This window comes from Hypomesus nipponensis, chromosome 23, assembly GCF_054491055.1.
Source record: "Hypomesus nipponensis isolate SF chromosome 23, ASM5449105v1, whole genome shotgun sequence".
In the NCBI taxonomy this organism is placed as follows: domain Eukaryota; kingdom Metazoa; phylum Chordata; class Actinopteri; order Osmeriformes; family Osmeridae; genus Hypomesus; species Hypomesus nipponensis.
In genome coordinates, this window is record NC_140383.1 from 20405909 (window position 1) to 20433850 (window position 27942).

Below are 27942 nucleotides of genomic sequence, written 5' to 3' on the forward strand. Positions count from 1 at the left end.
AGTTGGTCTTCTTCTGTCCTTTGGCAGCAGAACTATGTGTGACCTTGGTGACAGCATTGGTCTTCTTTCTCATCTGGGATGGAAGTGAGACCAAAGACAAACATAATTCCTTAAAATGATTAAGTGTTTTACATTTTGTTGACAGGAAATAAATGAGCAAAGTCTAGTTCAGGCATGGCACTCTGGCAGCGCGCGTCATCCGCTCATTACCTACACCTGTGTTAGCCTGCTCAAGCCCATTGAGCTACGTCCGATTAAGCGGCATTCAAAGGCTGCGCAGATACACACACACACTCACCCCTGGTTGCTGTATGATCTGTGCTGCTGCCAACCTCCACCCTCCCCTTCTCCCCCTTGTTGTCTGTATGTTCTATCCATCAGGGGGATTATATCTCTATTTGCTCCCTGCCTCATATTCTATGTATGTATGTTGCTCGTTAATGCTGCTCGCTAAGGTAGGGACTGGGTCTCCTAGATACATACACTGCCAAAGTCAAACCTATTTCCATGTCTATGGTTATCAATAAATGCTGAAATCTGATATGTCAGTGTCTTGACTGAACGACATTAACTGTAACTATCTATCTGATGTGGTGGCATGGGTGTAGCTATGTGGTAGAGCATTTGGCTGTGGATCAAGATGTCAGAGGTTCAAATCCTCCGTGTGTGTGGCTTTGAATAAAGAAATCTGCTAAATAACTACATCTACTCTTTACTACTCATACATAATGTATTCTACAAATGCATACTTTGAACCCTTTCTTGTCCTAGATTGCGTTCAGGTCAGGTCTACCCAGTGCCAGTGTGTGTGGAGTTGTTTTCAGCTTACCAAGGTGAACCATCTTTGGAGGCCGAAGGGTTTGGTCTTTCTTAGATGGTCCAGATTGTCCCCATCTGGGCAGGGGTCCAGAGCCATGGAGCTCCTGGAGATGGAGGAGCTGTTGGAGGTTTGGGAGTGCAAAGAGGAGGATAAATCTGAGGTGGAGGAAGAGGAGGAGTGACAAAACCAGGAGGTGGAGGAGGATAAATCAGAGGTGGAGGAAGAGGAGGAGTGGCAGAACCGGGAGGTGGAGGCGGATGAGGAGCTATCGTCATAAAGCTCAGATCCGTCATCTATCCTCCCATTTCTTCTGAAGCAGGAGCTTCCATTGGCCTTTTCCAAGCCAGCAGAGTCCTGAGCATTCTCCTTCTCCTCACAACCTGTTTGAAAACGGACGGTAACATCCCACACAGCAGGAGGCAACCAGGAAAGCTCCTGGACCTGCTTAGAGAAACCAGAAGCTCCATCATCCTTCCCATCTTCCTCGATATTCATTTCCCTGGCAACGTTGATGGCCTTGGTCAGGCAATCTGACATTTCTTCGTTGTTGGGGACAATGATATCAGCATTCTCCGACTGGCAAACTTCCTGGTTGGTGAAACCTAAACTCAACCCTGGGTTGGGACTTCCTGTTGTCCCTTCCTCGTCAGTGGCTTCAGAAGAGGAGCTCCTAAGGAGATCCGCCAGCCTGGCCATGGCCTCAGCATCAAGGCCTAGCACAACAAAACACACTCACACTGTTAAGTATCCTATTATTATTATAGCTATTTCCTATACTTTCCTTTAAACAGTGATTGACTTTGATCGCTAACATTAATATTAGAGTTATTAATTATACCTACACTGTCATTCAGCAGTACTGTATCACTTACAACTCCAGTTACACAGTGTTACTAGTTGCCTGAACTCCTGAATTCCCTTCGGGGTCAATATAGTGATTGAGTAAAAAATGTCTCTACCTTTGTTGACCATGGCCATGGCTTTTCCTGGGTCATTGCAGGTACAGTGAAGGACATCTCCCACCTTTACGGTTAACACCTCAGATATGGCCTCTAGTGCCCCCCTCTGGTCCTGGTTGGCAGAGGAAGATGGCCGCGGTGTGCTCTGTGAGATGTTTCTACCAACAATCCCTTGGCTGGGGCCCGGCGGAAACTTGATGGACCAGTCCAGAGACGAGTCGCTGCTGTCACCGTCATCTAAGGATGCATTGCTGTCGGAGTCAGCCCTGTCCTCCTTCCACATCCATTTAAGGTGATCGTTCATCGGGACACGTTCGTCCGGAAGAAAGATGACCAGGCCAAGGAAGTTCTCCATCAGTTGTTTGAATGCCAAGTGGAGGAAGTTGTACATCAGAGGCCTGAAGAGCTCCCAATCCAAGCACTGCTTTGCCTCCCAGTTCTGGACGTTGGGCTGGGAGTGACAGCGGCATGCCGAGGGAAAACGTCCCATCTGTGTCTCCGGGAGCAGATTATATATGTGAATAATCAGCTCATCGGAGAAGCAGTCGATCCTCGCCTGCAACACCCTCGTACCCGTGCTTTGGGACACCAGCAGGCGGTCCAGGTCGTACTCTGCCTGGTCGAAGGACGAGACAGAAGAGCCATCGTCACTTTCGCAGTCTTCGTCATCAGTGATTGATCTGGAGGCCGAGTGTGCCATCTGCACAACCGCGTCCAGCATTTTCTGAGCAGTGAGGTTAAGGTCGTGGCAACTAGCAACACTATTTGCCTCACTCCTGGGACTAGGGCTCCTAGTGGCTGACTTAGAGGAGAAAGGAGTGGTCTCCTTCTGCAGGTTCTCTTCCTCCTGCTCCTTGCTGGCAGAGCTGCACTCCTCCTGCTGGGTGTAGAGAGGGAGGCTTTCCTGACACGAGAGTGTGCAAGCCTCCTTCTCCTCCCTTCCCTGGACCATGTTTCCCAGCAGCTCTCCCTGGCTACTGCTGCTGCTCCTCCTGCTTCTCAGAACACCCTGGGGGATGTCAGGTTGGTCTGAGCCCTGAGAAGAGGCCCGGACCTGGGACTGACGAGAGGATGAACTCTCCCTCCTGAGGTCTGGAGAAGCCACAGGGATGAAACATACCTTCTCACTCAACACCCCAGAGCGGACTGGAGACAGCAGATCTGCCAAAGAAGATCTGCTGCTCATGGAGACACAGTTGCTGTGGGAGGAAGCGGCACACAGCAGGTCTTGGTTGAGGTGATGGACCTGGTAAAGGGCCATGGCGGGCAGCACTCCCTCATTGACCACATGGAGAACCCACTCCATCATCTCCTCTAAATGCTTCTCCAGCTCAGCTATGTTCTTGTTCTGAGAGAGAGAGAGAGACAGAGAGAGAGAGAGAGAGAGAGAGAGAGAGAAAAACAGGGCGCAGAGAGAAAAGAGAGAAAGGCAGCGTAAAAAAAGGGGGAGGACGTTAAATCGCAGTACAGATACACATAGTTATTGTCAAGCTGAGTAAAAAAATATTGTGTTAGAAAATAAACATCTTATCTACCTTTCTCAACAGGACCGTTTTGATGAGTCTCCATTGACTGTAAGAAGAAAAAGAACACATTTGTCACACTCTCTCTACAGTACAATGACAACTAACGACACATTGTAACATTGTGTTCATCAGGGCAGTAGCCTAAAGAGGACGTTAACAGGGACACTTACGAATGGGACATAATAGCTTCAAACAGAGACTGGGGCGTGGTCTCCCGGGTCACTGGGTCATCCAGGGTGGGAGGTGAAGACGGTGGAGACTGAGCCTGAGGTCGGCGTGTAGTCAGAGGTGGAGACGGAGGTGATGTGGGTGGAGATGAAGGTGGAGGTAGAGAGAAGTTTGTTCTCTCCCCATCATCTGGTGTGGACCTGCACTTTAGGGTCTTGGGTTCCTCTTGGCTGAGTGGCACAGAGGCTGATGGTCTTATTGGTGGAAGAACACCTACATGTAGAGGAGAGTCACAGTGTGATTGGTGGATCCCTCTCTTGATAAAAAGGGATCATTCAATCATGAATGTTGTACTTTTGATACATGAATAAACCAATACTCACAGTAGCTGGTCTGGGACATGGGAGGCATCTTCACACATGCACCACCAATCACCTGCAGGCAAGACAAATGCTTAGCAAGGCATCGTAACAGAGAAGTTATCAGAGTTGGAGACGAGGTCGATTGGGTTGAGGGGAGTAGTTGGTGTCTGTAGTACCCAGTGAGGGGATGAGGGCCTTTTACTCACCATCCTGCCTGGTCCTGCCAGTTTCCGGGCCAGGTGTGAACCTTGTTCAGCAGCTGGCGTACGGCCTCCAGTGCCCACATCAATCCTCCAGGACTCTGCCTGGGGTCCCTTGTTAGCCCCTCCAGCTTTGTCCGATCCTGCAGCCTTCCTGCCAGCCTTGGTTTTGCGGCCGGCCTTAGTGCATTGAGGAGGCAACAACATTATTAATGGCAAAGGTGGATGTTACATCACCATACTGACATACTTGTATTGTATGCGTCCTCAACTTCCTCTCCCAACCTACTGGTCCATAGAGTGACACTGCTCACGATCAGAAGAAGCTCTGATAAGTCCCACAGGCATAGATTAAACTCTTAAATTGGTCATTCTGTGCCACATGGGTGAGGCATGTTTTTCCAAAGCACTAACACTTTTATCAGAATTATATAATATTGTATTGATGTTAATGTTACACTATGTGGTCAAAATCAGATGCCATTCCCTGGCTGTAACCACTGGAATACTGTTCAACTACACTACACTTCTGATTCTGGATGATCTGCTGCACTTACTTTATGCAAATACTATTAGCGTCATTTTGGATCAAATGAGTGTGCTCATTGAATATATTATCAAATGTGTAGAGTTTCTACAGGCAGCTGTTCTTACCTGGAGGAGGTCCTGCTGTTCTGGGGACCTCCTGTCATGGGGCTGCAGGGGAGGAAACTTCAGTCCAGGCTTTGACCAACAGGGTGGCAAGGGCAACTGGGAGGCAGTTGTGTCACGGAGACACGCAGGCTGGACACACACACACACACACCATGTAAACACACGTGCACACAAACAAGGTGCGGTAGGTGGAGTTGAGGTTACAATAAGCAGTGAAACACGACAAGAGAGAGAGAGAGAGGTGCCTCGAACAGAACTTTTGTTATCTTTTGATGAGGAAATATAACTTGGAATTATGAAATATGACTAGGTCAGGTCAGTGTTAAACACAACTTTTAGACTCACAATAAATAAAGAAATTATTCTCAGTAATCTAGAGAACCAAATATTTTCGTGTTTGAATCGTTGTAGCTACTTCAAGATGACCAGCCTTACCTTCTGTTTACTCCTCAATTCTAGTCTTTTATGTTTTGAGATGTCATCCATGTTTTTGCACTTGGTAAGGATGACAAATTAAGAAATCACTTCTATAAAATGAAAAGTTTCTTTGCCTACGAAGCATTTTCTTTCATCACTGACATATTTTACTTCTTAGGATGAATTATTATCATTTGCTAAAGTGCGTCACAATCTCTGTATGCGTCATAATGTCCAGACTGCGCGGTGTCTCTCCCAAAGCGATGCGACAGAAAAGTGCGATTGCAAGTTTAAACTAGAGAGCATACAATTTCTGGGGAAATTGTGAGGGTGTGCTTGTGGCTGCCCCAGCTTTCCATACACTCCTGGTGTTTACATATTTCAAAAAGCATTTAAGTGTATGACTACAGTTCTGACCATTGTGTTCCCTTGATAATAAGTTTGTAAAAATGACATGCATCACTCAGATGGAGGAGAGGTGATACTGGTTGGTTGGAAGAGAAGGAGGCCAAATGTAGCTCATGAAGATGCAGCGCTAGATAACTTATTAAATTGTAATCAGATATAAACAACTTGTTGGTTGCCCTATTATGTCCTATTATCCTCCTATCATCGCCCTATTATGTAATTTGAACGCCCTGAACGGCATCATTTGAGTAATGAGGGCAAGCGTAGGCTTATTGATTACTTAAAAAACGTTAAGTTTCATTATGCATCATAGAGGAGCCTAGTTAGAGAAGGATTTAGCAGTTTAATATTAGAAGCCTATTTTATTAATAATTTTCAGAGTAACCTCAAACCTTTCTTTTGTTTCTTTGACCTTACATTTTCTTTGAGGGCTTAGTGGTCTCGGTTTAACATCATTATTTATAGCGACATAATTACCGGACACTGTTAGCTCGCAATGTAGACAAAGAATGCCCCTGCAACAAAGTTGTAACTTGGTAACAAGTAGCCAGCTAGAAACCGAGCAGAAGTTTGTAGCCATATAAAGGCCTATAAATATAGGCTACTTGATTTGGCTGCAAGATTCGCTGATTTTGAGTGTCCAAGATATGATGGATTCAGATCTGGATCAACAGTCTAGCCATGTAGCTAAGGCTTGTCCGGGAAGAGTACATTTTTTTTTTACGGCAAGTCTGGAAGATCAATTTAGGCTAGTGCTACTTGCCCCGATGCACTGGACAAGTTATTAAAACTCAAACAAAATCAAATGCCATGTTAGGCCTACTTCACGTTATGTGCCACTCGTTACGTCTATCGATTTTATTTGAGCGAATTCTGCATCAGTAAAACCACCAACCCAAGATCTCTACAGACCAGCTAATTTCCTGCTCAACACTTCAACGGGGGCTTATTACTTGAAAGATGAATTAGGCTATTTACGGTCGTCTCAGTTACACCATGAGGGGTGGGAAATACTGTGATTTGCTTAAGAAGGCAAATGGCTAGTAAAACATAACATTTCATAATAATTTCAATAAATCAAGCAGCGCAGCAAGACCCAGTAAAATGTATATCCTACAGCTAAGCAAGGCTGAAGCAGGCTGACATTAATTATTTTCATGAACAGACAAAGTTTTGACATTGACAAAGTTTAGGCTGTGGCAATGAAGTTCAGGTTAGTAGTCAGATACTTTCACCTATTGAAAAACTTTTGAGTAAGGGGAAAGCCAAACATGTTCCGTCGCCGTTTGACTTTCTAAACATCTCTAAAGAGATGTTTTTGTTAGCTACTCATTAGTGTCTCGGGTAGGCTACAGCGTTGCAGTGAGCCGCCACACTGATTTGAAACCACAGGTAATGGTCATTTCACCAACAAATCGTTTATTAATGTCAAAATAAATCCTACAACAAAAACGTATTTGTGAGGAATGTTTATTTTAACGATTGAAAACAGATGCATCATGACCACTGTAGTATGTGTTGCCCAAGCAACAGAGGCTAATGTCATGATGCTAATGCTTCAGTGAAATAGTAGACTACCGTTTCCGAAAGTAGATGTGGGCCTACTTACTTAATAATATCAGCTAATATTGTACATTACATTTCACAATTATGTTTCACACCACAAAGTAAAATGATTAAATATCACCCTGGCCTCTTTGCTTGTGGCGTTTCTGCAGCTGCCTTGCAGATTAGTATCCCCCAAATTAACAGATGGGAAACTAATGTTCTGCTAGAGATAGTCACGCGAGTTTTCGTGACGTTGGTGACGTTAGTGGCGTCAGTGACTGTGGCTAGCAAGTTAGCCACCGTTAGCTTCACTTTTTGCCACAAAAACGTAATTTCTACTTAAACCGTGCAATGGAACATAAATCCCAATACAACCAACGCAATCGCTACCGAGACGAACCTTTTGACATCGCCGTTGTCTATGTAGTCCAAATATTGAGGCATCCTTAGGGGGGCGAAAAGAAACAATAAATAATAAATAATATATATGTGAGATAACAATGGTTTGTGCTCGCCGAAGGCAAGCACACCCCAATAAACTGAAGTTTTTCAACTAAATTGGTAGGGAAATTGTTGTTGTGTAACAGTGTGAGTTGTACAGCGATTCTACGTCCTTTACACAGGGCTATCCAACTACCATACTGTAAGTCGCTCTGGATAAAAGCGTCTGCTAAATGCTAAATGACTAAATGTAAATGCTACTTTCACGTTAACCACACAGTGAGGAATCAGCTTTGCTGTTAAAATATAAAGAGTGAAGCTTTATTGACACACGCACGCTACATGCACGGGTTGCATGTCAATCTCATCAGCGGATCTCATTGGTTATCACATTATAATTGAGAGCCCATTACTGTTACTCGATTTGGCATGACCACCAGACCCTAGAATGTTCAGCCCCTCTGCTGCGAATGGTGGAGGACAACCAAAAGTCCCTCCCACACAGCCCTGGATCAATCATTGTCCACTGCAGGAAAGTTCCGGTTTAGGTTGTATGTGTGTGTGTGTGTGTGTGTGTTTGTGTGTGTGTGCATGCGTGTATGTTAACCAGTTGTGGTCTCCTGCCCCTCTCCAGTGCCAGGCATTGGTAGAACTGGTTGCTTCATCACCAGCTGTATCAGTTGTCAACAACTTAGACACTAGGTGGACATGCTAAGATTTGTATGCTGTCTAAATCTGGACAGGTGCTCGAGCACCCTGCACCCCTTCCAAACCCCACCACCCCCACCCCTACCAATTGTTCTCCCTTCGTTAGCAAATGCTTCCCGTCCCTCTGTCTCCATTTTACTGTCTCTCTTATCCCATCCTCTCTGTCCCCCCTCTTCCTCACATTTCACTTCCTATTTGACACCCCTCCTCTCCCTAGGGGTGGTACGAGTTTTTCCTTGTCTTCCTTGAGGGTTTAGGTTGGTTGAGGGGCAGTTCTATGGGCGTATGTGAAGCCCTCTGTGACATGCTTGCGTGTATAAAGGGCTATACAAATACATTTGATTTGATCTGGGGCACTACTCGGTGTGCGGCACAGTGATCAGCTATTCTACTTCCTAAGTCCCAGTTCTCATAAGGTTATCTGTTATCAATGTTATTTTCTGAAGCATACATGAGGACATCGAGACAAATGTATATGTATCTTCATGGATATGTTAATTCAATTGTAATATGTGACTTTATTTAAAACGTTTCTTCACCTTCAGTTTTATACAGAAGTAAAGTGTCTGTGTACTTTTATTGTGCCAAAAAATAATTAGCCTCTGCGTGGCTGCAGTCCTGATATGGAGATGTCACAAGCCTTAACACAAACAGCTTTGCAATTACAAGGGAAATATTTATTATTACTAAAATTATGAATAGCTCTGTTATGCATTTCAGAGTGGGAAATGGCTACGGTGGTTGTTGAAGTGACAGATCCTCTCTGTCTCCGAAGTCAGGTCAGGAAGCAAGCGGCTGCCTCTACTAGTGAGTCTCGCAGCTACAACAGAACGCCTTGGAAAGAGCTGCAGAGATCCTGCGGAAGAATCCTTTAATGGACTTCTTCTTCTTCTTCTTCTGTTTCTCTATGCTGGAGGACTCAGCAGGATCTGGGCCTGGACAGGGAACACCATCACACAACAGGAGATGATGTCACACAACCAGCACTGTCCATTTACTTGAAAAGAGTATGAGTGTGTGTGTGTCTCTCTCTCTCTGTGTGTGTGTGTGTGTGTGTGTGTGTGTGTGTGTGTGTGTGTGTGTGTGTGTGTGTGTGTGTGTGAAATGGTGGGAGAGCCAACTAAAGTGGGAAAGCCTAAATGAACAAAAATGATCTGACAATATATCATGAAAATATATCATGATCTCACTTCCACAGTTGAGGGGAGTAACTGAGTTGGTCTTCTTCTGTCCTTTGGCAGCAGAACTATGTGTGACCTTGGTGACAGCATTGGTCTTCTTTCTCATCTGGGATGGAAGTGAGACCAAAGACAAACATAATTCCTTAAAATGATTAAGTGTTTTACATTTTGTTGACAGGAAATAAATGAGCAAAGTCTAGTTCAGGCATGGCACTCTGGCAGCGCGCGTCATCCGCTCATTACCTACACCTGTGTTAGCCTGCTCAAGCCCATTGAGCTACGTCCGATTAAGCGGCATTCAAAGGCTGCGCAGATACACACACACACTCACCCCTGGTTGCTGTATGATCTGTGCTGCTGCCAACCTCCACCCTCCCCTTCTCCCCCTTGTTGTCTGTATGTTCTATCCATCAGGGGGATTATATCTCTATTTGCTCCCTGCCTCATATTCTATGTATGTATGTTGCTCGTTAATGCTGCTCGCTAAGGTAGGGACTGGGTCTCCTAGATACATACACTGCCAAAGTCAAACCTATTTCCATGTCTATGGTTATCAATACATGCTCAAATCTGATATGTCAGTGTTTTGACTGAACGACATTAACTGTAACTATCTATCTAATGTCGTGGTATGGGTGTAGCTATGTGGTAGAGCATTTGGCTGTTGATCAAGATGTCAGAGGTTCAAATCCTCCGTGTGTGTGGCTTTGAATAAAGAAATCTGCTAAATAACTACATCTACTGTTTACTACTCATACATAATGTATTCTACAAATGCATACTTTGAATCCCTACTTGTCCTCGATTGCGTTCAGGTCAGGTCTACCCAGTGCCAGTGTGTGTGGAGTTGTTTTCAGCTTACCAAGGTGAACCATCTTTGGAGGCCGGAGGGTTTGGTCTTTCTTAGATGGTCCAGATTGTCCCCATCTGGGCAGGGGTCCAGAGCCATGGAGCTCCTGGAGATGGAGGAGCTGTTGGAGGTTTGGGAGTGCAAAGAGGAGGATAAATCTGAGGTGGAGGAAGAGGAGGAGTGACAAAACCAGGAGGTGGAGGAGGATAAATCAGAGGTGGAGGAAGAGGAGGAGTGGCAGAACCGGGAGGTGGAGGCGGATGAGGAGCTATCGTCAGAAAGCTCAGATCCGTCATCTATCCTCCCATTTCTTCTGAAGCAGGAGCTTCCATTGGCCTTTTCCAAGCCAGCAGAGTCCTGAGCATTCTCCTTCTCCTCACAACCTGTTTGAAAACGGACGGTAACATCCCACACAGCAGGAGGCAACCAGGAAAGCTCCTGGACCTGCTTAGAGAAACCAGAAGCTCCATCATCCTTCCCATCTTCCTCGATATTCATTTCCCTGGCAACGTTGATGGCCTTGGTCAGGCAATCTGACATTTCTTCGTTGTTGGGGACAATGATATCGGCATTCTCCGACTGGCAAACTTCCTGGTTGGTGAAACCTAAACTCAACCCTGGGTTGGGACTTCCTGTTGTCCCTTCCTCGTCAGTGGCTTCAGAAGAGGAGCTCCTAAGGAGATCCGCCAGCCTGGCCATGGCCTCAGCATCAAGGCCTAGCACAACAAAACACACTCACACTGTTAAGTATCCTATTATTATTATAGCTATTTCCTATACTTTCCTTTAAACAGTGATTGACTTTGATCGCTAACATTAATATTAGAGTTATTAACTATACCTACACTGTCATTCAGCAGTACTGTATCACTTACAACTCCAGTTACACAGTGTTACTAGTTGCCTGAACACCTGAATTCCCTTCGGGGTCAATATAGTGATTGAGTAAAAAATGTCTCTACCTTTGTTGACCATGGCCATGGCTTTTCCTGGGTCATTGCAGGTACAGTGAAGGACATCTCCCACCTTTACGGTTAACACCTCAGATATGGCCTCTAGTGCCCCCCTCTGGTCCTGGCTGGCAGAGGAAGATGGCCGCGGTGTGCTCTGTGAGATGTTTCTACCAACAATCCCTTGGCTGGGGCCCGGCGGAAACTTGATGGACCAGTCCAGAGACGAGTCGCTGCTGTCACCGTCATCTAAGGATGCATTGCTGTCGGAGTCAGCCCTGTCCTCCTTCCACATCCATTTAAGGTGATCTTTCATCGGGACACGTTCGTCCGGAAGAAAGATGACCAGGCCAAGGAAGTTCTCCATCAGTTGTTTGAATGCCAAGTGGAGGAAGTTGTACATCAGAGGCCTGAAGAGCTCCCAATCCAAGCACTGCTTTGCCTCCCAGTTCTGGACGTTGGGCTGGGAGTGACAGCGGCATGCCGAGGGAAAACGTCCCATCTGTGTCTCCGGGAGCAGATTATATATGTGAATAATCAGCTCATCGGAGAAGCAGTCGATCCTCGCCTGCAACACCCTCGTACCCGTGCTTTGGGACACCAGCAGGCGGTCCAGGTCGTACTCTGCCTGGTCGAAGGACGAGACAGAGGAGCCATCGTCACTTTCGCAGTCTTCGTCATCAGTGACTGATCTGGAGGCCGAGTGTGCCATCTGCACAACCGTGTCCAGCATTTTCTGAGCAGTGAGGTTAAGGTCGTGGCAACTAGCAACACTGTTTGCCTCACTCCTGGGACTAGGGCTCCTAGTGGCTGACTTAGAGGAGAAAGGAGTGGTCTCCTTCTGCTGGTTCTCTTCCTCCTGCTCCTTGCTGGCAGAGCTGCACTCCTCCTGCTGGGTGTAGAGAGGGAGGCTTTCCTGACACGAGAGTGTGCAAGCCTCCTTCTCCTCCCTTCCCTGGACCATGTTTCCCAGCAGCTCTCCCTGGCTACTGCTGCTGCTCCTCCTGCTTCTCAGAACACCCTGGGGGATGTCAGGTTGGTCTGAGCCCTGAGAAGAGGCCCGGACCTGGGACTGACGAGAGGATGAACTCTCCCTCCAGAGGTCTGGAGAAGCCACAGGGATGAAACATACCTTCTCACTCAACACCCCAGAGCGGACTGGAGACAGCAGATCTGCCAAAGAAGATCTGCTGCTCATGGAGACACAGTTGCTGTGGGAGGAAGCGGCACACAGCAGGTCTTGGTTGAGGTGATGGACCTGGTAAAGGGCCATGGCGGGCAGCACTCCCTCATTGACCACATGGAGAACCCACTCCATCATCTCCTCTAAATGCTTCTCCAGCTCAGCTATGTTCTTGTTCTGAGAGAGAGAGAGAGAGAGAGAGACAGAGAGAGAGAGAAAAACAGGGCGCAGAGAGAAAAGAGAGAAAGGCAGCGTAAAAAAAGGGGGAGGACGTTAAATCGCAGTACAGATACACATAGTTATTGTCAAGCTGAGTAAAAAAATATTGTGTTAGAAAATAAACATCTTATCTACCTTTCTCAACAGGACCATTTTGATGAGTCTCCATTGACTGTAAGAAGAACAAGAACACATTTGTCACACTCTCTCTACAGTACAATGACAACTAACGACACATTGTAACATTGTGTTCATCAGGGCAGTAGCCTAAAGAGGACGTTAACAGGGACACTTACGAATGGGACATAATAGCTTCAAACAGAGACTGGGGCGTGGTCTCCCGGGTCACTGGGTCATCCAGGGTGGGAGGTGAAGACGGTGGAGACTGAGCCTGAGGTCGGCGTGTAGTCAGAGGTGGAGACGGAGGTGATGCGGGTGGAGATGAAGGTGGAGGTAGAGAGAAGTTTGTTCTCTCCCCATCATCTGGTGTGGACCTGCACTTTAGGGTCTTGGGTTCCTCTTGGCTGAGTGGCACAGAGGCTGATGGTCTTATTGGTGGAAGAACACCTACATGTAGAGGAGAGTCACAGTGTGATTGGTGGATCCCTCTCTTGATAAAAAGGGATCATTCAATCATGAATGTTGTACTTTTGATACATGAATAAACCAATACTCACAGTAGCTGGTCTGGGACATGGGAGGCATCTTCACACATGAACCACCAATCACCTGCAGGCAAGACAAATGCTTAGCAAGGCATCGTAACAGAGAAGTTATCAGAGTTGGAGACGAGGTTGATTGGGTTGAGGGGAGTAGTTGGTGTCTGTAGTACCCAGTGAGGGGATGAGGGCCTTTTACTCACCATCCTGCCTGGTCCTGCCAGTTTCCGGGCCAGGTGTGAACCTTGTTCAGCAGCTGGCGTACGGCCTCCAGTGCCCACATCAATCCTCCAGGACTCTGCCTGGGGCCCCTTGTTAGCCCCTCCAGCTTTGTCCGATCCTGCAGCCTTCCTGCCAGCCTTGGTTTTGCGGCCGGCCTTAGTGCATTGAGGAGGCAACAACATTATTAATGGCAAAGGTGGATGTTACATCACCATACTGACATACTTGTATTGTATGCGTCCTCAACTTCCTCTCCCAACCTACTGGTCCATAGAGTGACACTGCTCACGATCAGAAGAAGCTCTGATAAGTCCCACAGGCATAGATTAAACTCTTAAATTGGTCATTCTGTGCCACATGGGTGAGGCATGTTTTTCCAAAGCACTAACACTTTTATCAGAATTATATAATATTGTATTGATGTTAAAGTTACACTATCTGGTCAAAATCAGATGCCATTCCCTGGCTGTAACCACTGGAATACTGTTCAACTACACTACACTTCTGATTCTGGATGATCTGCTGCACTTACTTTATGCAAATACTATTAGCGTCATTTTGGATCAAATGAGTGTGCTCATTGAATATATTATCAAATGTGTAGAGTTTCTACAGGCAGCTGTTCTTACCTGGAGGAGGTCCTGCTGTTCTTGAGACTTCCTGTCATGGGGCTGCAGGGGAGGAAACTTCAGTCCAGGCTCTGACCAACAGGGTGGCAGGGGCAACTGGGAGGCAGTTGTGTCACGGAGACACGCAGGCTGGACACACACACACACACACACACACACACACCATGTAAACACACGTGCACACAAACAAGGTGCGGTAGGTGGAGTTGAGGTTACAATTAGCAGTGAAACACGACAAGAGAGAGAGAGAGGTGCCTCGAACAGAACTTTTGTTATCTTTTGATGAGGAAATATAACTTGGAATTATGAAATATGACTAGGTCAGGTCAGTGTCAAACACAACTTTTAGACTCACAATAAATAAAGAAATTATTCTCAGTAATCTAGAGAACCAAATATTTTCGTGTTTGAATCGTTGTAGCTACTTCAAGATGACCAGCCTTACCTTCTGTTTACTCCTCAATGCTAGTCTTTTATGTTTTGAGATGTCATCCATGTTTTTGCACTTGGTAAGGATGACAAATTAAGAAATCACTTCTATAAAATGAAAAGTTTCTTTGCCTACGAAGCATTTTCTTTCATCACTGACATATGTTACTTCTTAGGATGAATTATTATCATTTGCTAAAGTGCGTCACAATCTCTGTATGCGTCATAATGTCCAGACTGCGCGGTGTCTCTCCCAAAGCGATGCGACAGAAAAGTGCGATTGCAAGTTTAAATAAACTGAAGTTTTTCAACTAAATTGGTAGGGAAATTGTTGTTGTGTAACAGTGTGAGTTGTACAGCGATTTTACGTCCTTTACACAGGGCTATCCAACTACCATACTGTAAGTCGCTCTGGATAAGAGCGTCTGCTAAATGCTAAATGACTAAATGTAAATGCTACTTTCACGTTAACCACACAGTGAGGAATCAGCTTTGCTGTTAAAATATAAAGAGTGAAGCTTTATTGACACACGCACGCTACATGCACGGGTTGCATGTCAATCTCATCAGCGGATCTCATTGGTTATCACATTATAATTGAGAGCCCATTACTGTTACTCGATTTGGCATGACCACCAGACCCTAGAATGTTCAGCCCCTCTGCTGCGAATGGTGGAGGACAACCAAAAGTCCCTCCCACACAGCCCTGGATCAATCATTGTCCACTGCAGGAAAGTTCCGGTTTAGGTTGTATGTGTGTGTGTGTGTGTGTGTGTGTGTGTGTGTTTGTGTGTGTGTGCATGCGTGTATGTTAACCAGTTGTGGTCTCCTGCCCCTCTCCAGTGCCAGGCATTGGTAGAACTGGTTGCTTCATCACCAGCTGTATCAGTTGTCAACAACTTAGACACTAGGTGGACATGCTAAGATTTGTATGCTGTCTAAATCTGGACAGGTGCTCGAGCACCCTGCACCCCTTCCAAACCCCACCACCCCCACCCCTACCAATTGTTCTCCCTTCGTTAGCAAATGCTTCCCGTCCCTCTGTCTCCATTTTACTGTCTCTCTTATCCCATCCTCTCTGTCCCCCCTCTTCCTCACATTTCACTTCCTATTTGACACCCCTCCTCTCCCCAGGGGTGGTACAAGTTTTTCCTTGTCTTCCTTGAGGGTTTAGGTTGGTTGAGGGGCAGTTCTATGGGCGTATGTGAAGCCCTCTGTGACATGCTTGCGTGTATAAAGGGCTATACAAATACATTTGATTTGATCTGGGGCACTACTCGGTGTGGGCACAGTGTTCAGCTATTCTACTTCCTAAGTCCCAGTTCTCATAAGGTTATCTGTTATCAATGTTATTTTCTGAAGCATACATGAGGACATTGAGACAAATGTATATGTATCTTCATGGATATGTTAATTCAATTGTAATATGTGACTTTATTTAAAACGTTTCTTCACCTTCAGTTTTATACAGAAGTAAAGTGTCTGTGTACTTTTATTGTGCCACACAATAATTAGCCTCTGCGTGGCTGCAGTCCTGATATGGAGATGTCACAAGCCTTAACACAAACAGCTTTGCAATTACAAGGGAAATATTTATTATTACTAAAATTATGAATAGCTCTGTTATGCATTTCAGAGTGGGAAATGGCTACGGTGGTTGTTGAAGTGACAGATCCTCTCTGTCTCCGAAGTCAGGTCAGGAAGCAAGCGGCTGCCTCTACTGGTGAGTCTCGCAGCTACAACAGAACGCCTTGGAAAGAGCTGCAGAGATCCTGCGGAAGAATCCTTTAATGGACTTCTTCTTCTTCTTCTTCTGTTTCTCTACGCTGGAGGACTCAGCAGGATCTGGGCCTGGACAGGGAACACCATCACACAACAGGAGATGATGTCACACAACCAGCACTGTCCATTTACTTGAAAAGAGTATGAGTGTGTGTCTCTCTCTCTCTCTCTCTCTCTCTCTCTCTCTCTCTCTCTCTCTCTCTCTCTCTCTCTCTCTCTCTCTGTGTGTATGTGTGTGTGTGTGTGTGCGTTCGTGTGTGTGTTTGTGTGTGTGTGTGTGCGTGTGTGTGTGTGAAATGGTGGGAGAGCCAACTGAAGTGGGAAAGCCTAAATGAACAAAAATGATCTGACAGTATATCATGACAATATATCATGATCTCACTTCCACAGTTGAGGGGAGTAACTGAGTTGGTCTTCTTCTGTCCTTTGGCAGCAGAACTCTGTGTGACCTTGGTGACTGCATTGGTCTTCTTTCTCATCTGGGATGGAAGTGAGACCAAAGACAAACATAATTCCTTAAAATGATTAAGTGTTTTACATTTTGTTAACAGGAAATAAATGAGCAAAGTCTAGTTCAGGCGTGGCACTCTGGCAGCGCGCGTCATCCGCTTATTACCTACACCTGTGTTAGCCTGCTCAAGCCCATTGAGCTACGTCCGATTAAGCGGCATTCAAAGGCTGCGCAGATACACACACACACTCACCCCTGGTTGCTGTATGATCTGTGCTGCTGCCAACCTCCACCCTCCCCTTCTCCCCCTTGTTGTCTGTATGTTCTATCCATCAGGGGGATTATATCTCTATTTGCTTCCTGCCTCATATTCTATGTATGTATGTTGCTCGTTAATGCTGCTCGCTAAGGTAGGGACTGGGTCTCCTAGATACATACACTGCCAAAGTCAAACCTATTTCCATGTCTATGGTTATCAATACATGCTCAAATCTGATATGTCAGTGTCTTGACTGAACGACATTAACTGTAACTATCTATCTAATGTCGTGGCATGGTTGTAGCTATGTGGTAGAGCATTTGGCTGTGGATCAAGATGTCAGAGGTTCAAATCCTCCGTGTGTGTGGCTTTGAATAAAGAAATCTGCTAAATAACTACATCTACTCTTTACTACTCATACATAATGTATTCTACAAATGCATACTTTGAACCCTTTCTTGTCCTAGATTGCGTTCAGGTCAGGTCTACCCAGTGCCAGTGTGTGTGGAGTTGTTTTCAGCTTACCAAGGTGAACCATCTTTGGAGGCCGGAGGGTTTGGTCTTTCTTAGATGGTCCAGATTGTCCCCATCTGGGCAGGGGTCCAGAGCCATGGAGCTCCTGGAGATGGAGGAGCTGTTGGAGGTTTGGGAGTGCAAAGAGGAGGATAAATCTGAGGTGGAGGAAGAGGAGGAGTGACAAAACCAGGAGGTGGAGGAGGATAAATCAGAGGTGGAGGAAGAGGAGGAGTGGCAGAACCGGGAGGTGGAGGCGGATGAGGAGCTATCGTCAGAAAGCTCAGATCCGTCATCTATCCTCCCATTTCTTCTGAAGCAGGAGCTTCCATTGGCCTTTTCCAAGCCAGCAGAGTCCTGAGCATTCTCCTTCTCCTCACAACCTGTTTGAAAACGGACGGTAACATCCCACACAGCAGGAGGCAACCAGGAAAGCTCCTGGACCTGCTTAGAGAAACCAGAAGCTCCATCATCCTTCCCATCTTCCTCGATATTCATTTCCCTGGCAACGTTGATGGCCTTGGTCAGGCAATCTGACATTTCTTCGTTGTTGGGGACAATGATATCAGCATTCTCCGACTGGCAAACTTCCTGGTTGGTGAAACCTAAACTCAACCCTGGGTTGGGACTTCCTGTTGTCCCTTCCTCGTCAGTGGCTTCAGAAGAGGAGCTCCTAAGGAGATCCGCCAGCCTGGCCATGGCCTCAGCATCAAGGCCTAGCACAACAAAACACACTCACACTGTTAAGTATCCTATTATTATTATAGCTATTTCCTATACTTTCCTTTAAACAGTGATTGACTTTGATCGCTAACATTAATATTAGAGTTATTAACTATACCTACACTGTCATTCAGCAGTACTGTATCACTTACAACTCCAGTTACACAGTGTTACTAGTTGCCTGAACTCCTGAATTCCCTTCGGGGTCAATATAGTGATTGAGTAAAAAATGTCTCTACCTTTGTTGACCATGGCCATGGCTTTTCCTGGGTCATTGCAGGTACAGTGAAGGACATCTCCCACCTTTACGGTTAACACCTCAGATATGGCCTCTAGTGCCCCCCTCTGGTCCTGGCTGGCAGAGGAAGATGGCCGCGGTGTGCTCTGTGAGATGTTTCTACCAACAATCCCTTGGCTGGGGCCCAGCGGAAACTTGATGGACCAGTCCAGAGACGAGTCGCTGCAGTCACCGTCATCTAAGGATGCATTGCTGTCGGAGTCAGCCCTGTCCTCCTTCCACATCCATTTAAGGTGATCTTTCATCGGGACACGTTCGTCCGGAAGAAAGATGACCAGGCCAAGGAAGTTCTCCATCAGTTGTTTGAATGCCAAGTGGAGGAAGTTGTACATCAGAGGCCTGAAGAGCTCCCAATCCAAGCACTGCTTTGCCTCCCAGTTCTGGACGTTGGGCTGGGAGTGACAGCGGCATGCCGAGGGAAAACGTCCCATCTGTGTCTCCGGGAGCAGATTATATATGTGAATAATCAGCTCATCGGAGAAGCAGTCGATCCTCGCCTGCAACACCCTCGTACCCGTGCTTTGGGACACCAGCAGGCGGTCCAGGTCGTACTCTGCCTGGTCGAAGGACGAGACAGAGGAGCCATCGTCACTTTCGCAGTCTTCGTCATCAGTGACTGATCTGGAGGCCGAGTGTGCCATCTGCACAACCGTGTCCAGCATTTTCTGAGCAGTGAGGTTAAGGTCGTGGCAACTAGCAACACTGTTTGCCTCACTCCTGGGACTAGGGCTCCTAGTGGCTGACTTAGAGGAGAAAGGAGTGGTCTCCTTCTGCTGGTTCTCTTCCTCCTGCTCCTTGCTGGCAGAGCTGCACTCCTCCTGCTGGGTGTAGAGAGGGAGGCTTTCCTGACACGAGAGTGTGCAAGCCTCCTTCTCCTCCCTTCCCTGGACCATGTTTCCCAGCAGCTCTCCCTGGCTACTGCTGCTGCTCCTCCTGCTTCTCAGAACACCCTGGGGGATGTCAGGTTGGTCTGAGCCCTGAGAAGAGGCCCGGACCTGGGACTGACGAGAGGATGAACTCTCCCTCCAGAGGTCTGGAGAAGCCACAGGGATGAAACATACCTTCTCACTCAACACCCCAGAGCGGACTGGAGACAGCAGATCTGCCAAAGAAGATCTGCTGCTCATGGAGACACAGTTGCTGTGGGAGGAAGCGGCACACAGCAGGTCTTGGTTGAGGTGATGGACCTGGTAAAGGGCCATGGCGGGCAGCACTCCCTCATTGACCACATGGAGAACCCACTCCATCATCTCCTCTAAATGCTTCTCCAGCTCAGCTATGTTCTTGTTCTGAGAGAGAGAGAGAGAGAGAGAGAGAGAGAGAGAGAGAGAGAGAGAGAGAGAGAGAGACAGAAAAACAGGGCGCAGAGAGAAAAGAGAGAAAGGCAGCGTAAAAAAAGGGGGAGGACGTTAAATCGCAGTACAGATACACATAGTTATTGTCAAGCTGAGTAAAAAAATATTGTGTTAGAAAATAAACATCTTATCTACCTTTCTCAACAGGACCGTTTTGATGAGTCTCCATTGACTGTAAGAAGAAAAAGAACACATTTGTCACACTCTCTCTACAGTACAATGACAACTAACGACACATTGTAACATTGTGTTCATCAGGGCAGTAGCCTAAAGAGGACGTTAACAGGGACACTTACGAATGGGACATAATAGCTTCAAACAGAGACTGGGGCGTGGTCTCCCGGGTCACTGGGTCATCCAGGGTGGGAGGTGAAGACGGTGGAGACTGAGCCTGAGGTCGGCGTGTAGTCAGAGGTGGAGACGGAGGTGATGTGGGTGGAGATGAAGGTGGAGGTAGAGAGAAGTTTGTTCTCTCCCCATCATCTGGTGTGGACCTGCACTTTAGGGTCTTGGGTTCCTCTTGGCTGAGTGGCACAGAGGCTGATGGTCTTATTGGTGGAAGAACACCTACATGTAGAGGAGAGTCACAGTGTGATTGGTGGATCCCTCTCTTGATAAAAAGGGATCATTCAATCATGAATGTTGTACTTTTGATACATGAATAAACCAATACTCACAGTAGCTGGTCTGGGACATGGGAGGCATCTTCACACATGCACCACCAATCACCTGCAGGCAAGACAAATGCTTAGCAAGGCATCGTAACAGAGAAGTTATCAGAGTTGGAGACGAGGTTGATTGGGTTGAGGGGAGTAGTTGGTGTCTGTAGTACCCAGTGAGGGGATGAGGGCCTTTTACTCACCATCCTGCCTGGTCCTGCCAGTTTCCGGGCCAGGTGTGAACCTTGTTCAGCAGCTGGCGTACGGCCTCCAGTGCCCACATCAATCCTCCAGGACTCTGCCTGGGGCCCCTTGTTAGCCCCTCCAGCTTTGTCCGATCCTGCAGCCTTCCTGCCAGCCTTGGTTTTGCGGCCGGCCTTAGTGCATTGAGGAGGCAACAACATTATTAATGGCAAAGGTGGATGTTACATCACCATACTGACATACTTGTATTGTATGCGTCCTCAACTTCCTCTCCCAACCTACTGGTCCATAGAGTGACACTGCTCACGATCAGAAGAAGCTCTGATAAGTCCCACAGGCATAGATTAAACTCTTAAATTGGTCATTCTGTGCCACATGGGTGAGGCATGTTTTTCCAAAGCACTAACACTTTTATCAAAATTATATAATATTGTATTGATGTTAATGTTACACTATCTGGTCAAAATCAGATGCCATTCCCTGGCTGTAACCACTGGAATACTGTTCAACTACACTACACTTCTGATTCTGGATGATCTGCTGCACTTACTTTATGCAAATACTATTAGCGTCATTTTGGATCAAATGCGTGTGCTCATTGAATATATTATCAAATGTGTAGAGTTTCTACAGGCAGCTGTTCTTACCTGGAGGAGGTCCTGCTGTTCTGGGGACTTCCTGTCATGGGGCTGCAGGGGAGGAAACTTCAGTCCAGGCTCTGACCAACAGGGTGGCAGGGGCAACTGGGAGGCAGTTGTGTCACGGAGACACGCAGGCTGGACACACACACACACACACACCATGTAAACACACGTGCACACAAACAAGGTGCGGTAGGTGGAGTTGAGGTTACAATTAGCAGTGTAACACGACAAGAGAGAGAGAGGTGCCTCGAACAGAACTTTTGTTATCTTTTGATGAGGAAATATAACTTGGAATTATGAAATATGACTAGGTCAGGTCAGTGTCAAACACAACTTTTAGACTCACAATAAATAAAGAAATTATTCTCAGTAATCTAGAGAACCAAATATTTTCGTGTTTGAATCGTTGTAGCTACTTCAAGATGACCAGCCTTACCTTCTGTTTACTCCTCAATTCTAGTCTTTTATGTTTTGAGATGTCATCCATGTTTTTGCACTTGGTAAGGATGACAAATTAAGAAATCACTTCTATAAAATGAAAAGTTTCTTTGCCTACGAAGCATTTTCTTTCATCACTGACATATTTTACTTCTTAGGATGAATTATTATCATTTGCTAAAGTGCGTCACAATCTCTGTATGCGTCATAATGTCCAGACTGCGCGGTGTCTCTCCCAAAGCGATGCGACAGAAAAGTGCGATTGCAAGTTTAAATAAACTGAAGTTTTTCAACTAAATTGGTAGGGAAATTGTTGTTGTGTAACAGTGTGAGTTGTACAGCGATTCTACGTCCTTTACCCAGGGCTATCCAACTACCATACTGTAAGTCGCTCTGGATAAGAGCGTCTGCTAAATGCTAAATGACTAAATGTAAATGCTACTTTCACGTTAACCACACAGTGAGGAATCAGCTTTGCTGTTAAAATATAAAGAGTGAAGCTTTATTGACACACGCACGCTACATGCACGGGTTGCATGGCAATCTCATCAGCGGATCTCATTGGTTATCACATTATAATTGAGAGCCCATTACTGTTACTCGATTTGGCATGACCACCAGACCCTAGAATGTTCAGCCCCTCTGCTGCGAATGGTGGAGGACAACCAAAAGTCCCTCCCACACAGCCCTGGATCAATCATTGTCCACTGCAGGAAAGTTCCAGTTTAGGTTGTATGTGTGTGTGTGTGTGTGTGTGTGTGTTTGTGTGTGTGTGCATGCGTGTATGTTAACCAGTTGTGGTCTCCTGCCCCTCTCCAGTGCCAGGCATTGGTAGAATTGGTTGCCAGCTGTATCAGTTGTCAACAACTTAGACACTAGGTGGACATGCTAAGATTTGTATGCTGTCTAAATCTGGACAGGTGCTCGAGCACCCTGCACCCCTTCCAAATCCCACCACCCCCACCCCTACCAATTGTTCTCCCTTCGTTAGCAAATGCTTCCCGTCCCTCCGTCTCCATTTTACTGTCTCTCTTATCCCATCCTCTCTGTCCCCCCTCTTCCTCACATTTCACTTCCTATTTGACACCCCTCCTCTCCCCAGGGGTGGTACAAGTTTTTCCTTGTCTTCCTTGAGGGTTTAGGTTGGTTGAGGGGCAGTTCTATGGGCGTATGTGAAGCCCTCTGTGACATGCTTGCGTGTATAAAGGGCTATACAAACACATTTGATTTGATCTGGGGCACTACTCGGTGTGCGGCACAGTGATCAGCTATTCTACTTCCTAAGTCCCAGTTCTCATAAGGTTATCTGTTATCAATGTTATTTTCTGAAGCATACATGAGGACATTGAGACAAATGTATATGTATCTTCATGGATATGTTAATTCAATTGTTATATGTGACTTTATTTAAAACGTTTCTTCACCTTCAGTTTTATACAGAAGTAAAGTGTCTGTGTACTTTTATTGTGACACACAATAATTAGCCTCTGCGTGGCTGCAGTCCTGATATGGAGATGTCACAAGCCTAAACACAAACAGCTTAGCAATTACAAGGGAAATATTTATTATTACTAAAATTATGAATAGCTCTGTTATGTATTTCAGAGTGGGAAATGGCTACGGTGGTTGTTGAAGTGACAGATCCTCTCTGTCTCCGAAGTCAGGTCAGGAAGCAAGCGGCTGCCTCTACTGGTGAGTCTCGCAGCTACAACAGAACGCCTTGGAAAGAGCTGCAGAGATCCTGCGGAAGAATCCTTTAATGGACTTCTTCTTCTTCTTCTTCTGTTTCTTTACGCTGGAGGACTCAGCAGGATCTGGGCCTGGACAGGGAACACCATCACACAACAGGAGATGATGTCACACAACCAGCACTGTCCATTTACTTGAAAAGAGTATGAGTGTGTGTGTGTCTCTCTCTCTGTGTGTGTGTGTGTGTGTGTGTGTGTGTGTGTGTGTGTGTGTGTGTGTGTGTGTGTGTGTGTGTGTGTGTGTGTGAAATGGTGGGAGAGCCAACTAAAGTGGGAAAGCCTAAATGAACAAAAATGATCTGACAATATATCATGAAAATATATCATGATCTCACTTCCACAGTTGAGGGGAGTAACTGAGTTGGTCTTCTTCTGTCCTTTGGCAGCAGAACTCTGTGTGACCTTGGTGACAGCATTGGTCTTCTTTCTCATCTGGGATGGAAGTGAGACCAAAGACAAACATAATTCCTTAAAATGATTAAGTGTTTTACATTTTGTTAACAGGAAATAAATGAGCAAAGTCTAGTTCAGGCATGGCACTCTGGCAGCGCGCGTCATCCGCTTATTACCTACACCTGTGTTAGCCTGCTCAAGCCCATTGAGCTACGTCCGATTAAGCGGCATTCAAAGGCTGCGCAGATACACACACACACTCACCCCTGGTTGCTGTATGATCTGTGCTGCTGCCAACCTCCACCCTCCCCTTCTCCCCCTTGTTGTCTGTATGTTCTATCCATCAGGGGGATTATATCTTTATTTGCTCCCTGCCTCATATTCTATGTATGTATGTTGCTCGTTAATGCTGCTCGCTAAGGTAGGGACTGGGTCTCCTAGATACATACACTGCCAAAGTCAAACCTATTTCCATGTCTATGGTTATCAATAAATGCTCAAATCTGATATGTCAGTGTCTTGACTGAACGACATTAACTGTAACTATCTATCTAATGTGGTGGCATGGGTGTAGCTATGTGGTAGAGCATTTGGCTGTGGATCAAGATGTCAGAGGTTCAAATCCTCAGTGTGTGTGGCTTTGAATAAAGAAATCTGCTAAATAACTACATCTACTGTTTACTACTCATACATAATGTATTCTACAAATGCATACTTTGAATCCCTACTTGTCCTCGATTGCGTTCAGGTCAGGTCTACCCAGTGCCAGTGTGTGTGGAGTTGTTTTCAGCTTACCAAGGTGAACCATCTTTGGAGGCCGGAGGGTTTGGTCTTTCTTAGATGGTCCAGATTGTCCCCATCTGGGCAGGGGTCCAGAGCCATGGAGCTCCTGGAGATGGAGGAGCTGTTGGAGGTTTGGGAGTGCAAAGAGGAGGATAAATCTGAGGTGGAGGAAGAGGAGGAGTGACAAAACCAGGAGGTGGAGGAGGATAAATCAGAGGTGGAGGAAGAGGAGGAGTGGCAGAACCGGGAAGTGGAGGCGGATGAGGAGCTATCGTCATAAAGCTCAGATCCGTCATCTATCCTCCCATTTCTTCTGAAGCAGGAGCTTCCATTGGCCTTTTCCAAGCCAGCAGAGTCCTGAGCATTCTCCTTCTCCTCACAACCTGTTTGAAAACGGACGGTAACATCCCACACAGCAGGAGGCAACCAGGAAAGCTCCTGGACCTGCTTAGAGAAACCAGAAGCTCCATCATCCTTCCCATCTTCCTCGATATTCATTTCCCTGGCAACGTTGATGGCCTTGGTCAGGCAATCTGACATTTCTTCGTTGTTGGGGACAATGATATCAGCATTCTCCGACTGGCAAACTTCCTGGTTGGTGAAACCTAAACTCAACCCTGGGTTGGGACTTCCTGTTGTCCCTTCCTCGTCAGTGGCTTCAGAAGAGGAGCTCCTAAGGAGATCCGCCAGCCTGGCCATGGCCTCAGCATCAAGGCCTAGCACAACAAAACACACTCACACTGTTAAGTATCCTATTATTATTATAGCTATTTCCTATACTTTCCTTTAAACAGTGATTGACTTTGATCGCTAACATTAATATTAGAGTTATTAACTATACCTACACTGTCATTCAGCAGTACTGTATCACTTACAACTCCAGTTACACAGTGTTACTAGTTGCCTGAACTCCTGAATTCCCTTCGGGGTCAATATAGTGATTGAGTAAAAAATGTCTCTACCTTTGTTGACCATGGCCATGGCTTTTCCTGGGTCATTGCAGGTACAGTGAAGGACATCTCCCACCTTTAAGGTTAACACCTCAGATATGGCCTCTAGTGCCCCCCTCTGGTCCTGGCTGGCAGAGGAAGATGGCCGCGGTGTGCTCTGTGAGATGTTTCTACCAACAATCCCTTGGCTGGGGCCCGGCGGAAACTTGATGGACCAGTCCAGAGACGAGTCGCTGCTGTCACCGTCATCTAAGGATGCATTGCTGTCGGAGTCAGCCCTGTCCTCCTTCCACATCCATTTAAGGTGATCTTTCATCGGGACACGTTCGTCCGGAAGAAAGATGACCAGGCCAAGGAAGTTCTCCATCAGTTGTTTGAATGCCAAGTGGAGGAAGTTGTACATCAGAGGCCTGAAGAGCTCCCAATCCAAGCACTGCTTTGCCTCCCAGTTCTGGACGTTGGGCTGGGAGTGACAGCGGCATGCCGAGGGAAAACGTCCCATCTGTGTCTCCGGGAGCAGATTATATATGTGAATAATCAGCTCATCGGAGAAGCAGTCGATCCTCGCCTGCAACACCCTCGTACCCGTGCTTTGGGACACCAGCAGGCGGTCCAGGTCGTACTCTGCCTGGTCGAAGGACGAGACAGAGGAGCCATCGTCACTTTCGCAGTCTTCGTCATCAGTGACTGATCTGGAGGCCGAGTGTGCCATCTGCACAACCGTGTCCAGCATTTTCTGAGCAGTGAGGTTAAGGTCGTGGCAACTAGCAACACTGTTTGCCTCACTCCTGGGACTAGGGCTCCTAGTGGCTGACTTAGAGGAGAAAGGAGTGGTCTCCTTCTGCTGGTTCTCTTCCTCCTGCTCCTTGCTGGCAGAGCTGCACTCCTCCTGCTGGGTGTAGAGAGGGAGGCTTTCCTGACACGAGAGTGTGCAAGCCTCCTTCTCCTCCCTTCCCTGGACCATGTTTCCCAGCAGCTCTCCCTGGCTACTGCTGCTGCTCCTCCTGCTTCTCAGAACACCCTGGGGGATGTCAGGTTGGTCTGAGCCCTGAGAAGAGGCCCGGACCTGGGACTGACGAGAGGATGAACTCTCCCTCCAGAGGTCTGGAGAAGCCACAGGGATGAAACATACCTTCTCACTCAACACCCCAGAGCGGACTGGAGACAGCAGATCTGCCAAAGAAGATCTGCTGCTCATGGAGACACAGTTGCTGTGGGAGGAAGCGGCACACAGCAGGTCTTGGTTGAGGTGATGGACCTGGTAAAGGGCCATGGCGGGCAGCACTCCCTCATTGACCACATGGAGAACCCACTCCATCATCTCCTCTAAATGCTTCTCCAGCTCAGCTATGTTCTTGTTCTGAGAGAGAGAGAGAGAGAGAGAGAGAGAGAGAGAGAGAGAGAGTGAGAGAGAGAGAGAGAGAGAGAGAGAGAGAGAGAGAGAGAGAGAGAGAGAGAGAGAGAGAGAGAGAGAGAGAGAGAGAGAAAGAAAAACAGGGCGCAGAGAGAAAAGAGAGAAAGGCAGCGTAAAAAAAGGGGGATGACGTTAAATCGCAGTACAGATACACATAGTTATTGTCAAGCTGAGTAAAAAAATATTGTGTTAGAAAATAAACATCTTATCTACCTTTCTCAACAGGACCGTTTTGATGAGTCTCCATTGACTGTAAGAAGAAAAAGAACACATTTGTCACACTCTCTCTACAGTACAATGACAACTAACGACACATTGTAACATTGTGTTCATCAGGGCAGTAGCCTAAAGAGGACGTTAACAGGGACACTTACGAATGGGACATAATAGCTTCAAACAGAGACTGGGGCGTGGTCTCCCGGGTCACTGGGTCATCCAGGGTGGGAGGTGAAGACGGTGGAGACTGAGCCTGAGGTCGGCGTGTAGTCAGAGGTGGAGACGGAGGTGATGTGGGTGGAGATGAAGGTGGAGGTAGAGAGAAGTTTGTTCTCTCCCCATCATCTGGTGTGGACCTGCACTTTAGGGTCTTGGGTTCCTCTTGGCTGAGTGGCACAGAGGCTGATGGTCTTATTGGTGGAAGAACACCTACATGTAGAGGAGAGTCACAGTGTGATTGGTGGATCCCTCTCTTGATAAAAAGGGATCATTCAATCATGAATGTTGTACTTTTGATACATGAATAAACCAATACTCACAGTAGCTGGTCTGGGACATGGGAGGCATCTTCACACATGC

General features: G+C 46.7%; 4 protein-coding genes and 1 long non-coding RNA gene across 5 annotated transcripts; all 5 read right to left on the bottom strand.

The window, feature by feature from the left end:
• Window positions 1-820: 820 nt before the first annotated feature.
• LOC146234535 (uncharacterized) lies at window positions 821-3088 on the bottom strand. Its single transcript, XM_084688578.1, has 3 exons — window positions 2900-3088; window positions 1780-2503; window positions 821-1533 (listed from the first exon to the last, which is right to left on the bottom strand). Exons 1-3 carry the CDS (start codon window positions 3086-3088, stop codon window positions 821-823), a joined length of 1626 nt encoding a protein of 541 aa, XP_084544704.1.
• A 10371-nt stretch (window positions 3089-13459) lies between these two features.
• Window positions 13460-14679, bottom strand: LOC146234536 (uncharacterized). The gene is made up of 3 exons (XR_014741542.1): window positions 14550-14679; window positions 14105-14233; window positions 13460-13630 (listed from the first exon to the last, which is right to left on the bottom strand). It is a non-coding gene; the product is annotated as an uncharacterized LOC146234536 (long non-coding RNA).
• A 2591-nt stretch (window positions 14680-17270) lies between these two features.
• LOC146234537 (uncharacterized) lies at window positions 17271-18610 on the bottom strand. The gene is made up of 2 exons (XM_084688127.1): window positions 18501-18610; window positions 17271-18254 (listed from the first exon to the last, which is right to left on the bottom strand). The coding sequence occupies exons 1-2, from the start codon at window positions 18517-18519 to the stop codon at window positions 17542-17544; spliced, it is 732 nt and encodes a 243-aa protein (XP_084544253.1). The 5' UTR covers window positions 18520-18610; the 3' UTR covers window positions 17271-17541.
• On the bottom strand, window positions 18594-20080 carry LOC146234538 (uncharacterized). The gene is made up of 3 exons (XM_084688579.1): window positions 20050-20080; window positions 18663-19848; window positions 18594-18616 (listed from the first exon to the last, which is right to left on the bottom strand). Exons 2-3 carry the CDS (start codon window positions 19807-19809, stop codon window positions 18594-18596), a joined length of 1170 nt encoding a protein of 389 aa, XP_084544705.1. The 5' UTR covers window positions 19810-19848; window positions 20050-20080.
• Window positions 20081-23545: 3465 nt separating this feature from the next.
• LOC146234539 (uncharacterized) lies at window positions 23546-27391 on the bottom strand. The gene is made up of 5 exons (XM_084688580.1): window positions 27361-27391; window positions 25746-27093; window positions 24796-25499; window positions 23943-24039; window positions 23546-23679 (listed from the first exon to the last, which is right to left on the bottom strand). The coding sequence occupies exons 2-5, from the start codon at window positions 27052-27054 to the stop codon at window positions 23546-23548; spliced, it is 2244 nt and encodes a 747-aa protein (XP_084544706.1). The 5' UTR covers window positions 27055-27093; window positions 27361-27391.
• Window positions 27392-27942: the final 551 nt, after the last annotated feature.

What these genes read in the sequence shown, in the direction of transcription:
- LOC146234538 (XM_084688579.1), bottom strand. Translation starts at nt 19,809, where the DNA reads ATGATGGAGTGGGTTCTCCATGTGGTCAATGAGGGAGTGCTGCCCGCC. An exon ending in CCCCAGCCAAGGGATTGTTG is followed by an intron (nt 18,617 to 18,662) that starts GTAGAAACATCT and finishes TTCCTCTGCCAG; the next exon opens with CCAGGACCAGAGGGGGGCAC.
- LOC146234535 (XM_084688578.1), bottom strand. Translation starts at nt 3,088, where the DNA reads ATGATGGAGTGGGTTCTCCATGTGGTCAATGAGGGAGTGCTGCCCGCC. An exon ending in CTGGGGTGTTGAGTGAGAAG is followed by an intron (nt 2,504 to 2,899) that starts GTATGTTTCATC and finishes CTCACTGCTCAG; the next exon opens with AAAATGCTGGACGCGGTTGT. An exon ending in CATGGCCATGGTCAACAAAG is followed by an intron (nt 1,534 to 1,779) that starts GTAGAGACATTT and finishes TTGTTGTGCTAG; the next exon opens with GCCTTGATGCTGAGGCCATG.
- LOC146234539 (XM_084688580.1), bottom strand. Translation starts at nt 27,054, where the DNA reads ATGATGGAGTGGGTTCTCCATGTGGTCAATGAGGGAGTGCTGCCCGCC. An exon ending in CATGGCCATGGTCAACAAAG is followed by an intron (nt 25,500 to 25,745) that starts GTAGAGACATTT and finishes TTGTTGTGCTAG; the next exon opens with GCCTTGATGCTGAGGCCATG. An exon ending in TCCAAAGATGGTTCACCTTG is followed by an intron (nt 24,040 to 24,795) that starts GTAAGCTGAAAA and finishes CTTCCATCCCAG; the next exon opens with ATGAGAAAGAAGACCAATGC.